Genomic DNA, 18290 nt, shown 5'->3' on the forward strand with positions numbered 1-18290 from the left:
CAGCACATATAGAGAACGGACACCGGACAGAGGCAGGCTTTGAGACCATCAGAATGTAACAGTTCCCTTTCGAGGCAGGGACGTGCTAACTAGGATTACTTTGGAAAAGAAGTGTGCACAAGAGACAGAGCTGAAATTCAGATTATATGTTTAGGTTCTATATATAGTTGACATAGAAAATTTACTGTTTCCAACAATTTTTAATTCAATTATTTCTTCTGTTGTAATCCTTGCATTAACAAGCCAGCTGGATTTCCTATGTGGAATATCATCACCGCCTTCATGAAAGATAACCTCTTCTTACACATTGCCATACACACACTTCTACTAAAGACAGGGTCCTGCAGCTGCTGGCTGCCCACCGTGGCTAATAGTCCCCATAACTTCGGCAGCACTCCTTGAGCACCATGTTCACACTAAACTCCCAGCAGCTGAAGCAGCTGTGTGAAGTGCAAACTTAGATTACCAGAGACATCATTAAGTGAGTAATTAAGAAGCTGAATCTCTCCACTCTCTATCATTTCACCTACTTTTAACAGAATAGCTCCTCAGCCACCTTGTCTTTGGGGTATATCTACTTTATCATTAATTCAGTCATTCACAGGTAATACTGCTGAAAATATTTTTCTGCTACATCTGTGCAATAAATTGTAAAAAAGCCCCAGAAAGTGACAAATGTATTAAAAGAATTTAAAGTTAATTCAGAATAAAGACAAAATTACTCTTTTCTGCCATTTGCCCACAATATGCAGCACAGGCTGTATCATGCACTGAAAGCCCCAACAATCAAAGTCTTGAAATTCTAGAACAGGAATCCCTCCCTCCTTCCCATTAAAGCTTGGGTTTATTTCCAAATACTTTTAAAACAATTGGTTTAGCGTAAGATCACAGCTAGCAAAGTTCTGCCAATCCTTCTATCAATTAACTACTGTGGATGATCTTCCTGTTTTGTTATTAATACTAGGATTTAGTCCACAGATTTGCCAATTACAAACCTCAGTATTTGCTCTCAGATTCAGTCTCAGCCCAAACTGAGTGTTTCAAGCCTCTTAAAGTAAGCATGGAAAAAGCATGTTAAAATCTGGTGAAAAACCTCTAGTTTAAATTTTGTCTTGCTTTTTTTTTCTTTGTGATACAGGTATTTAACATCCAAAATTCATCTGTAAGCAATCAAAACCACAGGTGAAACACAAGAACAAAGGATTTACCTAGTGAGTCATCAAAGTGCTTTATTTTATAAAGCCTTGCTCATGTTTGGAGTGTAATCTAAGCACTAACATACACAATAATGAGTCTTCCTTGCCCTGTCCAAATAAACAGTTTATCAACAAGAGTGAGTGACAAAAATGCTACACAGACAAAAAGAATGCTTTGCTGTAAATGTCTAAAATGGTCTAAATATGTACACTTGTTGGCCGTAATTAAATATGTACTCCAAGTACCTTATTTTTATTCCAGGGTCTCCCTGTGGCCTCATACCTTCAGAAGCTTCAGAAAACGAAACTTGGGTGAGAACATAGACAACCAGGGTGTTCAGGGAGAAGACAAACAAACAAACAAACAAAAAAAATCAAGCCACAGTACCAACTTATTTAAATACATACAATACAAAAGTTTACACATACATTACAGTGCTGCAGACATCACTAAGTCAAACGTAACAAAATACCCTGTGGGAAAGGCTGGGGAAAAGAAGAAAAATTAGTACACAGCAATGGGGATAGTACTGCCTTTGGCCACTGAAGAGAGTGTAATTAAGGGGTAGCTGTTGTAGGGGCTCCTCTGAAGTGAACCACAACATAGGTTATACACAATTGCAGGCTGAGCAGCACTGACATTAGCAATGGAGAAGGCATGCTGGCACTCCTGATCCCAGTTAGAAAGGACGAGAGGGAGGTTTGACTTCTCTTATGTTGCCTACAAAATCTAACAATTTCAATAAAGAAATTTTAAAGGCACAGCTTTAGCACAGTGTATAAGTAGATAAATGTTTAAGCATATGTAAATTTGTCTCTTTCAAGCATGGAGTCTTTCAGGGAAAAATACAAGAGGAGAAAGAATACAGTGTTCTTTAAAAATTTTAAACAAGTTAAACATGATCAGCACAGTTTCAGGCAATGAAGTATACAATCAAAACTGAGTAAATGGTAGGACAGGTCATTTTGATGCTGAAAGACAACCTTGGGAAAAATCCCTCCAAAATACCCTTTTGCATTTTATTCTAAAAGAGTCTATCATGGAGGTAAGCGAGACATTCATTTTAGTACACCACTGCACATTACCTCTTGGAAGATGACAAACATTACTTCATTTGTACTGCAAAATAACTTTACATGTAAACTCAAAAATCTTATATTGTACACGGCTCTGAAATTCAGAAATATCCCTGCTTTCCTAATAATGTAAACAGTAAAATTCAGGGTTTGTTTTTCAAGGGATAATCTATAATAAAATACCGCTATTTCAACAGTACAACATAAGCATTTAAACTTCAAATTCCCAGTGAATTACAAGGGAATGGAATTTCTATCAGTGCGCACATCTTTCAGGATGGGTAGAAGATGGAGCTACTATTGCCCAAAACTATGCACTTCTTCAGAAAAGCTTTTTTTACACTTGTAACATTATTAGTTCCTATCTGCAAGAATATAAAACAAATGAAAACTTCAGGTAACAAAGAGAAATAAGCAAAGTTTTCCCTTAACGTAAGTTCACTATAGCAAAAATGTACACACAGCATGAATTATGTTAGCTCTTTGTAAGGTTAAGAGATGCCAGCTCTTAGATGTCTGAGAGGCTGACTCTCCTGATGCAATGTGCTGAAAAAGAAGACAAAAAATGGGAGAGGAAGGAAAGAAAAGGAAAAATCCCAACTGCTAGGAACCAAATGGGAAAAGCTTCCGGCACCAAGGGCTGTTGCAGCTGTGTTTTTAAGGAGTGCCAGTGAGCAGGGTGTAAGTGTAACATTCGCAGTAAGGTCTTCATTATTATCGCCATCATCATCATCATGAATACTGTCATGTATCTTTTTTCAAAAAATAAACTGATCCACAGTTTACAATTTGATATCAATATTGTAGATTTAACATGCATTTACTCTTCCCCACCCCCACCCCACATCTCTGCTCATTTATTCCATTTCAGCTGGTAGCATCAGAGTATTACTGTCACAGTGCACTCTGAGTAAGCTGTTCTATTTATTTAAATTATTTTAATTTTTTTTTTTGCACACACAAAAGAGTCAGAAATAGCTAGAACTATGCTGGGAATATCAGGCAGCTGTTAAAGCGAGTACTCCACCCCACTTCAGTCATCTTTGCCAGCAGATGTAAACAAAGGGGTTGCTTTCTGTAAGATGAGTGCTTCTCTTGAGTTCCTTTTTTTCCCTACACTTGTAGCCACTGCTGCTGTCCCCAGGTCTTGTGTCTGTCCTACGTAACACGATAGGTTACGTCAAGATGTTGGCAATAAAGTCCAAGAAGCGCTTAGAATACTGTTCTGGATTAACAGTTGAAATTTCTGCACCAGCCTATACAGAGAATTGGGAGGAGAGAAGAAAGAAGAAAGAACCAGTGTTTTATTTGATGCTTTCGTCATTGAAGATGTAAATAAATTTCATGTGCAGTTTCAGAACCAGAGACTAGAAACACAAGTTGTAATGGCCCAAATAGAATCTTACTGGTGCCTTTTTAGGTTTCACAGGAGGGCACTGATAGTCAATACTCACCCCTCTAACAGCTATTCTTCCATTTCTGAAAATTTTTACTTTCTATGCATCTCTTCATTTTCATTGTACTTCAGTCTTATATAGGAATTTTTACAGAACATTAGCCATGCTACCCACTGATTCACCAGCAGGTTCTGGTCTCTTGAGCAGCAGTGCCTTCATACAGAGAAGACTGAATTGCCAAACTTAGATCTGGCATGTCGACAGGTGTGTAACACGTATTGTTATCTGAATGCTACACAGCCTGGTTTGAAATACATGGTAAGACTAACTTTTTCAACATTTATGCATTTAAATCTGGACTCACAGAATAAGCCATACAATTGTTATTTCAATGAAGTCATGATTACATTCATATTTTACTTGAGTTTTTCAGAGCCTTACCCACATTTTTATTTATATTTTTTCCTTTTTTACAGAAGAGGAAAGTTGCATGCATGCAATTACTGAATAAACTTCAGTGTCATGTGGCTCAGGATGGAGACAGAGAAATAAACAAAATGTATGTATGTATGTATGAAAGTAATACTCTGTAAAAGTTCTAATCACAATCAGCTTCAATAATCATATTTTACTCACAACATATTTCTGTTATTTAAGCCAGAAGTGTGAGTTTTTAAAGTCTGCTACTTTCAAAGTTCAGTAATAATTGCTCGATAATGGCTGCATATGGTCTGCATCAACTTTCAGCTGCCCAGAAAGCAGAGTAATGAGAGCACTACTTTACAGAGACAAAAAAAATACCTCCTACAGGCCTTTGCAGGTCACATCATCCTCTATTGTAACTAAAAAGCCCAGAGCCCTTTGCCTAAAATTTTCCACAATGCCCTGACCCTTTAGATACTTAAACACAGGAGGGGTTTTAGCCTAATGATTGAATATGCTTTTTTAAAGAAATTTATGAAATTTAATGTTCCATCACCACAGGATTGATAATGGTAGATAAAAATCATAAATCTGGAAGACTGGGCTGTTTCACCACTGTTCTCTGGTGTGCACTGCTAAGCAGCAATTTCAGTCAAAATGAAATAATGGTAGTCAAACAAAAGCCTTCAACATTCTCTGAGTATTTAATATGTAGATTATATTTTTATGCTTGATTTTGTAAATTGTACTTTTTTTTTCTGAAGAAGTCTTCTAGAGTGAGCCACGTTACATGCTGAAGAACTAACTTTCAGCAGGCTGTACCAAATAATAAAACCACCATTACGGCCCTGCATCTGAAATAAGATTCACGACAGCTTTCATTGAGCGGTAAACAGCTTTGTTTGCAAGAACAAGGTGCATCTCACAAATTTAGGACAAAGTCTTAAAAAGCACCTCACTAGAGCTCCTTGTGGGTGAGAAAGCTGTGCACACATCTGAAAAAGGAGTTCCCCACTCAATATGTAATGTGCAGCAGTTACTCTATACATTTTTATTGCACACTAAATAGAAAAAAAAAATTTTAAAAATTCTAATCTATTTCCCCTTTCCCTAGATTTATTGAACTGTCCTGTATCAGGGAAATAACAAAAAATGCATGAATATAAACAGAGGAAGAGGAAGAAACCAACCCAGATACTTACCCCATGCTTTACCGTTTTTGCAGCATGGGCAGCTTTCTTTTTTGCATCATAATGAGTAAGAATGTCAATAATGGCCATGAAGTACACTTCCTTCCTGGGCGCATCTGCCAATGGCAAACACAGGGCAGTAAGAAGGACTTCTGAAACATCTTAATGAATCTTCCTTCTAACAAAGGAGACTTGGTAAGACTCATCAGCAGCTGAGACAGGTCAATGTCAGTCATAATCAAGATGCGTAAAAAGCACAAGCTCAAGCTGTCCTTAATTGAGAGTTTAACTGCACTCACATATAATGCAAAACTGCCTAAATGAGTGTAAAATAAAAAAATAGCATACAGAAATAGGAATTATTGCCCAGTTAAAGTAATGTGGATTTCATCTTTGTGGAAAAATGATGAAGTTTTATATGAAAGGTAATGCTTCTGTGTTAACAAACAGAAATCACAGAATGAACTAGGTTGGAAAAGACCTTTGACATCATCAAGTCCAACCTATGACCTTACACCTCCCCATCAACTAAAACGTGACACTGAGTGCCACGTCCAGTCTTTTTTTAAGCATGGCTTGGGATGTTGATTCCACCATGTCCCTGGGCAGACGATTCCAGTGCCCAATCGCTCTTTCAGTAAAGAAGTTTTCCTTACATCTAACCTAAATTTCCCCTGGTGCAGCTTAAGATATTTTCTTTATGAATAAAACCATGTATATATTCATATCAATGCTTAGAAACAAAAAGAAAAGGCAACTTTCCTGTCTGGAACAGCCACAGGTAACTAGTTATACTTCCTTTTACACACTAACATTAAACTCAGCTTTAGGCTTCTCACACACTCCTTATGATGACTTTCTTAGATGCAACACAGAAATTGAGTATGAGTGCACAAATTTTCAAAAAGCAACTGAAAAAATGAAATATAACTTGGAATGCTTCTTTTCTCATTCTTTTTAGACCGTGTTTAACAGTGTTATCTGCCAGAAAAGATCAATTATAGATACTACACATCCTGAAAGGGATGAAACCCCATGAATTAACTGCTGAAGAACTGGTGAACCAGAATAGCTAAGCATTGTAGAAGTCTTCTCCTTTCTGCTGCACCAAAGAGCAAATTTTTTTTCCACAAAGCGAACTCCTGTTTTTCAGTTTACATTTGCCTTTACATGGTTGTGAGGACTTTAGGATTCTGATGCAAGAATCAAACCACCTTAACATAAAAATATTTCTTACTGCTTACTTTCATGGGATTTTATTCCATAAACATCAATAGCTGGATCAAATTCCCCTGGAGCCAAAGGCAGTGAGCTGTTCAGTGTATTTCCTGGACTGTCTGGAGGCGTTCCAATGGGGTGGGTCCCATCACTTTCACCTTCCTCTTCTCCATCATTCTCTTCACACTCTATTTCTTCCTGTTCAGCTCTTTCAACATCATGAATTCCAACCAGCAAGCTGTAGTCCATGAGTTTTAACTGAGCAAGGAACTAGAAAGTGATAATAAGCATCTATCAATATTGCTGAAATACATAAGCTCCACTTACAAAGAGAAGTTACACAAAGGTGTCACCAGTTAGAAAAACCTCTAAGGCACTTCTGAGAGAAAGCAAAAGGGAAGATTAAGTGATAAAGCTGGCAAAGAGATACTCAATCTTACTAAAATGTATTAGCAACACACAAATTACTTGAAACTTAAAATGTAGCCCACCCTTCCGAAATCATCAGGGAAAAAAATTTGTGAGTAGTGAAGACCAGTGCGCTCGCAAGCCAACTGCTACTCCCGTCATATGTTTCAGTTAAATTGCAGACTCATAGAATATCCTGGCTTGGAAGTGACCCCCAAGGATCATCAAGTACAACTCTTGGCCCTGCTGTACAGAAACATCCCCAAGAGTCACATCATGTGCCTGAGAATCTTGACCAAATTCTTCTTGAACTCTGTCAGGTTTGATGCTGCGGCACGGTGCTCTCTGCCCTCTTCTGGACAGCTTCATATCTTCTTCGTGCTGGGGTGCCCAAGACCACACACAGCACTTGAGGTGGGGACTGCTCTGTCACTGCTCAGTGTCCAGAGCAGCCTCTGTGCTATCAGGTGTAAAGTGCACTGTTATCTGCTGCTGAACCCACCTGCTCAATCCCTTTTAAGTCTTATTGAAGAATCATGAAAAAGGGTCCAAATGCTCTTGCAGTGGAAAGCTGTGAAGTTTTACACCCCAAAGACATGAAAATGATGTTGTATTCTCTTCACAGTGACAGGCTCATGATTTACATCATGAAAGCAAAACATCTATGTGAATGAAAGGGTGGTTCTGAATAAAGACTAAGGATGGGAGATTTTAGGAAATTGAGAGATGAATACACTCTATGTACAAGGAGTTATTTCAGTTGAGGAGAACAGGATAAGACAGAAAGAGGAAGATGGAAATAAGGAAGGTATGAAAGCAGGAAAAAGGGATAAACAGCTCACGGAGGTGAGGGATAGGCAGGACAGAGCTGTGCTGCTGCTTAAAAGCAGTACTGAGATTTCAAACTTGTGGAGCCCATGCTTGTGGTATGCAGAAAAAAAGGCTGAAAATAAAATTGCTTCAATTTTTATAAACTCTAAATGATTATAAAAAGGAAGTTAGAGCAGACCAGGGAAGAAGGCATTTGAGCTAGACTTGGCACAGAGATAGTGATGGTGAAAAAAAAGATAAAATACTAGGTAATGAGAAACTCCAGTTTGTCAAAATCTGATTCTGAGATGAGAGATGAACTGGAGATAACTGCAAATTCAAGTGCTAGAAGAAATATTGTGAGATTAAGAGGAGGTTTTAAGAAGAACAAAACTTTTAAAATTATTTCAGTATCCTTTATTTCAATATAATAAAAAATAGACTCTTCACAAGACTGAAAGGGAACTAAGCTTGACGAGACGATGCACAACAATATACAAGACAAACACGTGAGACTGGCCAAAGGCGATGGGGTGGAAGAACTCCAGTCATATTATTCACTACTTGGTAAATGCAGGGGGGAAAAAAAATCTACCAGTAATAATAAAGAATATGAAAGAGAACAGACTCTTGGGAAAAAAAAAAACCCCGGTGAGCTACAAATTGGAAGAAAATGGCTCTTGGAAAAAAGTGTGCTACTCCAAGCAACAAAAGGACTTAGATCGGCACAAGGAAAAACAATCTGATTTCAAATGGAAAAAATATGTAGTTTTTCTCAGGACACCTGCAATGGAATAAGGATATGGGAAAACAGACAAGGGGACATCAAAATAGCAGGAATAATTTGTGTTTGAACACAGGAAGGGGACATGATTAGGACATGACTAGATTAGGAGAGAAATATAGAAACAAAACTTAACAAAACACAAGAAGAGATATAAAGCTCTATAGCTCAGAATAGTACGTGTAACTATACATACTGCCCGATAAGATAATCGTGTACTAAGTGCTGTGTGTTTCTTTTCATTATAGTGAAATGTGAGCTTTTACACACTGGTTACAAAATGTGTCAACCAGTTATCTAATAAGGGCAAAAGAACCAACAAAAGAAAAAGAAGGTTAAAGGATAGCTTGCCACTGTCAAAATCAGGAGCCAGATCACTTCACACTAGCGGTTTACATGGATATTAAACAATCCTCTGTATAAACTTCAAACCCATAAAAACAGCCTCTCAAGTAATAACATAGAATCCACCATTATATTCCCGGTCTGGTAAATGATATAGATCATACACAATCTACTTTTCGGGGTAAGAAAATATCTTCCACACACTTAAGATATTATCTGCAACCCACTTACTGTAGAAGAAGTAGTCAGCAACAGCAGTACATGTTAAAAGACCACAAAATTTTAACCCAAATAAACTTATCTCTAGAGCAGTGACATCAGTAGAGCACAATATTTTAAATATAAAATAAACACACACTGATATTTCACAAAGTATTTACGTTCTCATCATCCTCACCACCATAAATTTCTCATTGTTACTATGATGGGAAATTAGATTTTCTCAGAAGCAAATTATCGGGTAAATTCTAAAGTAACAGTATTTTGTTTTATACAACTAATGAGATACAGATCTGAAGAATTCAGAAAGCCAATTCACAGAGCTATTTTGATATAAATAGCGGAAAGACTTATTAAGTCACAGACATATTTTGCTACCAAGTCTCTTCCAAATCTGCCTTTTTACTTGAAAACAGATTTTAGTCTTTTGAGTACAAAGCTGCAAAATATCGTGTTTAGGAAAAATATTTTAAATCATGCAAACTAAAGGCAAGTTGTGTGAACAAGCTAGTCTGATATTTATTAGCGAACAAAATCAGTAAAAACATTTCATTAAATTCATACATTAACACTTTTCTTTCAAGTATTATGTATATTCAGCCAAATAAATTACAAATTTATATGAAAGACTAGATCAAGATAATGAGCATCCAATTGCTGTATTGAGATTACTGAAGCACTCTACTGTTGTGATACTAAGAACGATTTAAAACTGGATTAACTAGTATGAAACAAAAAGGACATGCACAGCTGTGAGCAGGGAAGATGCCCCTCCTCTGTTACAGACTAGTCTATATTTGGCCTTAGCTCTTGTGGACCTGTAAAATACAACTAACAATACTCACCTCTCTCCCAGGGGCATTTGGAAGCACTATGCTTGTAAAGCATTTAAGTACTAAGCAGTACCATCATTTTAACATCACATCATCAAGGCAGGAACAATGTATGGCAACCAGCTATGGCAGCAAGCCATTTATCACATCAGCAAAGCAGTGATCAACTCCTGAAAGTTTAAATTGTGTTTCATTTAAAACAGTCAGTGTTTACAGTTTTATAAACAAGAGGTTTTATTAATGAATTACAGGTATGATTTCCTGGGATATCCATAATTTGCCACACATTTTAATCACACGTAACTGAACAGGCACATTCTTACCTCAACATCCTTTTTGAGTTTCTCAAGGAACATCTTTTTGTTATTCTCATCAATATGAATCTTTTGGCCATCATTAATAAAATCATTGTCTTTGAACGTCGGCAGCTCTTTGGCCTAAAACAAACAAAGAATCCTGTAAGAGCAGGACTGTAAAGAGGAGTGTGGTGAAGCAGCTGGCCTGGTGCAGCCCCTGTGCCTGAGAAGGCACCCCTGAGCTGCCTCTCCTCCATGGCCCACAGCTCTCCATAACTGCACCCATGGAGCTCTTTCCTTTCCCTCCTGGAAGTGGCCTAGAAGGTTATGTGTTAACTGGGCAGCAAATGCAGCTAGGACAAAATCTCCACTCAATACTGGATTTGCAATGAACACTGATTTGCATCGAGCTTCTTCCAAGGTGTCGTTTGTCAAAGTGACTGGCAATAAGTGAAGTCAAAACACAATCTATACCTCGTAACAAAGGGCCTGCATCAGATCTTACAGAGGAAGTCAGACTGGACTGTATTTTGCACAACTACTGTGAATGTTTACAAATGCCTAACACCAAATAATGATTGGAAAGCATCAAACGAATATGAATAATGAAATCCTGCTTAAAAGTAGCAAATGCCAGAGAAGACCACTGCTGCTTCAATATGTAATTAAATATTCTTGATGTTGGAGCAACTTGATTACCTTCATCTTCAACTCCTCCATTAAGTGATTTGCAACACTTCAAACGGGCTCTGTTTTTAATGGGCAGTGACTGGTAGTTTACTCAAAAAACCCCAGCAAACAAAAGAGCAGTTCCTTCAGGACATTTGGTCAAGCAAGCTAAAAGTAACAGCAACTCCTGCAATCAGAGCTTTAAAAAAATTGGCCCATTAAGAGCAATGAACAGCCTTTCTTCCTGCCCCACCTTCAATCAATAGCATGGAAAAACAGGTTTCCTCTACAAAGAAAATGTTACAGAACAACCAGTGCTGCAATTCCTATAACCTGTCAATAGCCAAGAACTAGTGAGTATTCTGAATAAAATAATTTCCCCTTAATCTGAAGGTCCTTCTGCTAGGAAAAAAAGGCGGCTAACATCAGCCTACAGGAATATCCTCCTTAAGTTCAGCTAGTCAGACATTTCTTATAATGTTACTGGAGATGGTATTTTTCATAGTGTTTATTTTCTTCCTATGACACAGCAAGGAAAAGAATCTGAGAGCTTCTCTCCTCCGCTTATATATATGTATATATATCTCTCTGTACATAGATCTACCTTGGAAAGCCCAGCATTAGAAGGTGAGCACCACAGCAGACTCCGAAAGGCCCTTATAGATCTTCACTACGGCCAGAAGCTTTTTGCTGCTGGGCTGTGTGCATTGAGGTGGCCAAAACACTCAGTTCCCCAACTGTCTGAATTAATTTTTTGAACCTGGAATTTGTGAATTGCTTGAGATCCCACGATGCTACTTTTGTTTAGAAAAGCAATCCTTTTCTTCCAATAACTGCTCAAAACAACTTAAGAAGTTAGTAACATTGCAATAATTACAAATCCATGGCATCCCAATACCTATGAAGTTTGGGAAAAAAAAAAAGGTCCTAGTCTGGCTGCTCTGAATTATTACTGTCCCGTATCTAGAACATTCTGATACATTTAAATACTCTCTAATAGTGATCCTCTATTTATATTAAAAAAAAAGAAAGCAAACACCCAAGCAGCTGAGATGGAGCTGTAACCATTCATCTATCCCAGACTCCACTTCCAAGGAGGAGTCGTTCAGCAGCGCTCTCCTGCTTTACTCAAAAACAATGCTGGACATTTTTTGAAGCTCACAATGAGTTGTTTACCACGATATGACTGCACAGTATGCACTGATATTCTTTCTGGCTTGCTCAGTAAGAGGTTTAGGACACAAGCAGGGGAAACATCAGATAAGCATTCGAGGCTAACAGCTGTAGAGATTACCATACTCCATTGAGCACAGTGTCCCATGGACAGGGCTAATTCTGCAGAGGCAGGACTGTGGATCCAGGGGTGTTGCCAACACTGGAGGATGGAATCCAGTGCGTGGGATGCTTAAGAATGGAGAGGAGATTTGGATGAAATAATTTAAGATGAAGCAATAATGAAAAGAATGCAGGAAACCAAGATTCCTTTTTAGCTCAAAATTACTAAAAAAAAAAAAAAAAAAATCCCCAGATTATTTTTCCACCGAGTATGTCCAAGCTATTAATTAAATTAGGCAGAGGTAAAGTGAAACAAACCCATTAACACAGAACCCCCTCACCACCACTCGTGCTGTTTAAAGCTGGGGGTGAGCAGAGAGGGAGGATGTGCTTGTGGTTAAGATGCTGAGATGCTTGTTTGCCTCTAGGCTCTGCCGCAGGCTTCCCGCAGAGCACAGCCCCAGTCACACTGGCGGGGGCGTGAGGGGAAGCTGCCTCGCCACTGAGAACAGTCCTACGGTAGTAAAAATAAACTCAAATTACAAGCAGTGTCTTTTTTGGAAGATGCTAGGGTTGGTAAGCCAGTTGTGCAGGTGCCACGCTTCACTTTACCCTTGTCTCTGATCTATTTTTAATAAAAGTGAGCTAGCAAAGCTGACACTGCTGCAGTTCCTGCCTGACATCACAAGACCCAAGGGGTACTCCCAAGGACGTTCTGGGCAGTGAGTCAGCACTCCCAAAAAGCCAGACTCTTCACTGCCTTTATGCAGGCTCCCCCAGTCCACGATCATCCCTCTGACAATATTTATCCGAGGTAATTTTTATTCACCCCAACACCCATGGTTGTAAAGACTTGGCAAGTGTAGAACCACTTAAGTTAAAAGCCAGTTCTGAATCAAGTAAAGAAAAAGGACAAAGTAAAAACAGTGAGTCCCATCTAAGCAACTGAAGCTAAAAAGCTCTGTGCCAGTGGTTTCCCTCACTACAATATTTACATGATGCCTCCCAGCCTATTCTCTTCCCTCTTTCTAGATGTTACTAGACAATGGTGTGGGTTGGTTTTTTTTTTTTTTTTTTTTTGTGGGTATGTGTGTGTATACTAGGCAATATTATTCTCCCTATTCATTTAAAGCTGAGTAGTCCTAGGATACTGTTGTAGTCTCACACATCACCAATGACAGCCACTGGTAGAAGTGATTCTAGTTGTACTTTAACCGAAATTTGTCTTAAAATTGATTTGTGAATTAAGGAATCAAAACCTATGAAATATTCAACTAGGAGGGGCTCTTGTAGTTATGCCAAATTAAAAATACATTCATTCATGTTGAAAAATCCCACTGTGTATTTCTTACATGCTGATATAAGCACAAACAGAATCACATTGTGGCAGCTTAGAACATCATCTGAATGAAAAAAATTGAGACTTTGCTTCAATGAAATAATTGATATGGTTAATTTTTTATGATGTCTCAAATATTTCCAACAAAGCAAAATCCTTGCTGGAAAATTATTCTCCTAGAATGTAATTCATTATAATGAACATATTACTGTCATTAAAGAACTAAATATTTTAAGAGCTGCACAGGAGATGAGCATCTAACTACTTCCACTAAATTAATAATAGATTTTCTTTCTGAACCACCTCTACTGTTCTTAATCTCCTGCTTAGAGATGCAAGAAAGGCACAACAGATTTTACAAATATAAAATACTTGTTTATTAAAAAAGCATGTTATCTGCACACTTCAGGTTTGCATTCCAAAGTTCGCCATGGTCACAGAGAATTTTAATGGCAGAAAGATTTCACTTCCTTTGAAAGGCTGAAAAATCAATAGAGATTCCTTAGTAACTAAGATGACAGAATGTGTAAAGCCTCATCCAAAATAAAAGTATACTGTAAGAGCTGATACTGTTTTGAGTTAAAAAAAATATCTCAGATTGTAAAAACCAGGTGAAGTTTTATTTCTAGATGAGCATGGAAATAGTTTCTGCACGTTTCTTAGGACATCTCAATTCAGCATCCTATCCTAATGAGTTGTTAGCATCATGACATCAAAAATAACGGTCACATCTAACATTGATGCTGGCATTTTGGAAGCAGCTTGCTAAAACAGCTGTAAGTCAGGTAAGTTTCCAAGTAAGAGACTGAAAAAGGAGAAAAGACTAATTGTCCTTACGACCTGGCAGCAATTTCTCATTCGACAAAGTTTAGGTTTTAGGAGAAATGTTGCATAGCAGCCATATTTTTTCTCTGGAATTAGCCACAAGTCACATTACTTACGCAGCTACTCATGGAAAAATTTGGCTTACAATTTGTAACTTTTGAAAATTATGCAAAACGTCTGCCAAGAGTGAAGGTTCACACCCTTTTTTAACAGCAAATGGCCCACATACACCTTAATTTTTTAAAGTACTGGGCTTATCAGCATATATGGAAGGCAGTGTTTGGGAAAAAGAAGGCTATAATACTAAATATAGTTTGCAATAATTTGGAACAGGTGATTTTGAATTCAATCAAAACTCTGGAGTCACCAGATCTACAAGATGGAAGAGTAACTTCCTTTGGAATTATACAGCTTCTTGCCTCCAATAGTTCTGTGAGCTGGGTGCAAACTTTTGTTGTACAAATTGCCTTACCCTTAGATAGGGGTTTCTAATGGAAATAGATCTGTAACCCCAAAATTACACTGGAATGACTTTCGCCAGTAAAAGAAGCATTTTTGTAGGAAAGTAAGGAAAAAAAAATTGTGCAGGGTGCTGTATAGAAGGGTTAAGTACTCAAGCATGTACCAAAATAGAAACTGTCTTTTCAATGCTCAAGGAAATGCATCCAGAATTATCCCTAACATTAATGTCTTCCTGCTGCAAAATGAACATGCAACATAAAAAATGCAACACAAAATTCCCCTGTTATTTTAAAAATTCTTTTAACATGTGGAAAGCAGACTCCTAAACCTAAAAAATGAAACAAAATAGCCTCACCCCACAAAACCAAACAAAGGTAAACTAGTCATTTGGTTTGAAAAACTGTAATGGGGTTGGTGTTGTGAGAAGGCTGAATGCTGAAATCAAAACCCTGAATATCTCTCCCTATCTTTGGAGTGTGATGTATTGAAAATTATAATCTCTGTACATTACAACATTTAGATTTATTTTACAGATAAACCCAAGACACATCACAAGTCTTTTGTGTGAGATTAGCACATTAAGTGGACTGAAATCACTAATAAGAGCTAAGTACAAAAATGTTCTGAAATTAGCAATTCTAAAACAGCAGGAAAAAATAGCTCAGATTTTGGAATGATCTACCTTTAATAAACTTTTACATAGTGACCAAAAGTAAAAAAACCCAAACAACTGAGTAAAGACTGAGCGATCATGCTGCAATGCTCCTCTACTGAAGCCCTTCTTCCTTAGGTTATACTTTCCTCTCAGAAGTCAGTTAATTACTACATGTTGTAATATATAAAGTAAAACACAAAGCTAGCGTCTAGTGACAACTTCCAATCTAATTATCACAGCTATGTACTTTGCATACACTTTAATTAAGATGTAACATAGCTGTCAACTATGGCAATCTTTTTTCCCCAAAGAAACTTAAATAGAAAATCCTTTAATTGTATTTACTATAATTTTTCTGCGTTTACTAATGGTGATTTATGAAACAGAGGTGGCTATGCAACCAGTTTTAGATTGATTTAAAAACATGTAATAATCTCAGAAATTGCTTGATAAAAATGAAATATGGTAGGCATCAGTTCAGTTAGGATTTATTTTTCTTCAAATTTCTCTCTGAACTGCTCACTCACAAGCAACAGCTTAGATTCTTTTATCAGTACAAGCAGTCTCAGCTGTTACTGCTAATTTGATGTTGTCCTGCAAGTATGGCATAATTGTGAGCAGCTAGACCACCAAGGGAGTTCTGCATTATCCTCATTTCACTTAAGAGGGCAAAATTGTCCAAAGAATAAATAGAAAATGCCCACTATTAAAATAATAAAGAATTTTAAAAGAGTAGTAAAGACCATAAAAAAAAAAAGGAGCAGCTGTCAGAATTTAGCAACTGTTGAAACATACGGTTCTTTCAAAATCCAAGGCATCTGTAAGTGTATGTTAAGATACATATTGCCAAGAAAGTGACGCCTTTATTATTAAAAGTATCATTTGTAACACAATGTTAAGGTGAAATTTAAGGGAACTGTGCTTGTTTCTGCACTGATTATCACAAAATATTGAAATTACAATTTTGGAGCTGCTCATCCATATGCTAGGATATTAAACAGCTGAAGACAGTCAAACAGGAGGTAAACTGCAAACAGGATGGAAATGTACCATTCTCAATCAGACAACTTTTCATTCTAAAAACTAATTTAAAAAAAAATGTTTGGATACTAATACGTATTTTACACTACCAAACTAAAGTAGAGTTATACTATTTTCTCCAGTTTCTTATGCATTAAATCTTCTTGCATATTTGTCTCCTTTATTAAGTGAGTAAATAACTTTTAGTTTGACAGGAACAAGACTCAAGAACATAAATTTCACCAAATCTGCCTTTACAAAGTAATTAATCTAAATTTACAGTCTGCATTAAAATGTGACTGATAGGCTTGCTCTTCTGTTTTTTGACTTCTGCAGCTTTAAGAGAAGTAAACATTATTCTTGATATTCTGAAAACCATTTGATTACTTGAATGTTGTAATTTGAAACTCAGTATGAATTACTTAAAAGCCCATTTAAAAACTAGCCATTGCCAGACAATGGAGCTATGCATTTTAGTACCAAAAGTTTCCTTTATTACCCTCACATGTGAATAGCCATACAGTTATAAGTAATTACACTACCATTAATTGAAATTTATTAATATGAATGTAATTTCAAATAATTTATTAATAAATCTATGATTTAGCTTGCATAGAGCTAAAAATCAGCTATTAATTTAGTACACCAGCTCAGGTTTTCAGATTGGTTTTGTTTAATCCCCCAGGGCAATTTCTTCTATGACTGTAGATGCCAAAATCTCTTCAGAGAATTTGCTATATGCCTTTCCCCCCTCCTCCCTTTCAAGTCAAGTATGTCCAGTTGTTTTCAAGTCTTAAGATAGATTTGAGATTCTCACAGATGATAAAAAAAAGTTTGAAATACTGACAGCTACTTAAAAGAAAACAGAAGTAAAAAACCCCATGCTACAGGGCTTCACATGCCGCTCAGGAATAATGGACCATTTACATATTCAGGTCAACAGAGTGCTCAAGTCCTGAAATCAGGGGCACATGTGCAGAGGTACCTCTCATGACAGCAGCTCTTTAGCACTGCTCAGAATTTCAGAAGCAAAATTTCCTTGTCTATTCACATAAATATACAACAGCCTTTTTATTTACATCAAAAAGCTGTGTGTTGGAAACATTCGAGTAGTTTATGTGAGTAAATCTGTTGTCATGCCTACTGCAGGAGATTCAGATTATAGATGACAAATATTCTGAACATCTGCAATCCACAGGCAAAAGGTATTCTGGCCCTTCCAAATCAAACAACAAACTCCAAAACTTAAACAAGAGCCATGTAATAAGCACAATACTAATTCTCCCTTGCTTGAATCCCCCAGAGTCTCAAAGTATAAAATGTTGTTCCCTCTATGAACGTAGAAACCAACCCAATAATTCCCTTTCTTGGAAATCTTTTTTTCTGAACACCAGCTTGTCACTTCCCTGCTGCATTGCACCAGGGTTTGAGGGGAATGATGAGTGACAGAAAGCTGTTCCGAAAGCCTCAGACTGTCGGCTTACAACATCAATAAGCTTCGTGCAGTTCCATCCCCAAGAAATCAAACCTCTGAAATAGCAGAATAAGAGTTAGGGGAATGAATCCTTTATGCAGTTTTACAGAGAAGTACTCAAAACCAAAAGGAAGGTTCTAGGTGTGAAGTTGGTAAGAAGTTTTGTTATCTGCCTCATGGGAGTTATGATTTCACGTTACATTTACAGAATAATTGTTGTATGCAGTTATATAAAACTACACAAATTTGTTTCAATTTATCTGTAAGTAAGTTTAACAGTAATTCTGCCATGAACTTGCATAGGAGCAAAATTTCTTTGAGGTTTTCACTCAGTGTATTAGCTACAATATAATGTACTAAAATTAATCTATTTAT

At 37.1% G+C, this 18290-nt stretch overlaps 1 protein-coding gene across 1 annotated transcript in view; it reads right to left on the reverse strand.

Annotated features, from left to right (window-relative positions):
- Positions 1 to 1203: 1203 nt before the first annotated feature.
- PIP4K2A (phosphatidylinositol-5-phosphate 4-kinase type 2 alpha) overlaps positions 1204 to 18290 on the reverse strand; it is a 105847-nt gene continuing 88760 nt past the window's right edge. Inside the window, exons 7-10 of the mRNA XM_040066088.2 lie at positions 10224 to 10337; positions 6528 to 6771; positions 5296 to 5399; positions 1204 to 3529 (exon numbers count right to left, since the gene is read on the reverse strand). Coding sequence (XP_039922022.1) covers positions 3449 to 3529; positions 5296 to 5399; positions 6528 to 6771; positions 10224 to 10337 — 543 coding nt within the window. The 3' untranslated portion in view covers positions 1204 to 3448. The remainder of the gene's footprint in view (positions 3530 to 5295; positions 5400 to 6527; positions 6772 to 10223; positions 10338 to 18290) is intronic.

Source organism: Hirundo rustica, chromosome 1 (assembly GCF_015227805.2).
Source record: "Hirundo rustica isolate bHirRus1 chromosome 1, bHirRus1.pri.v3, whole genome shotgun sequence".
NCBI lineage: Eukaryota > Metazoa > Chordata > Aves > Passeriformes > Hirundinidae > Hirundo > Hirundo rustica.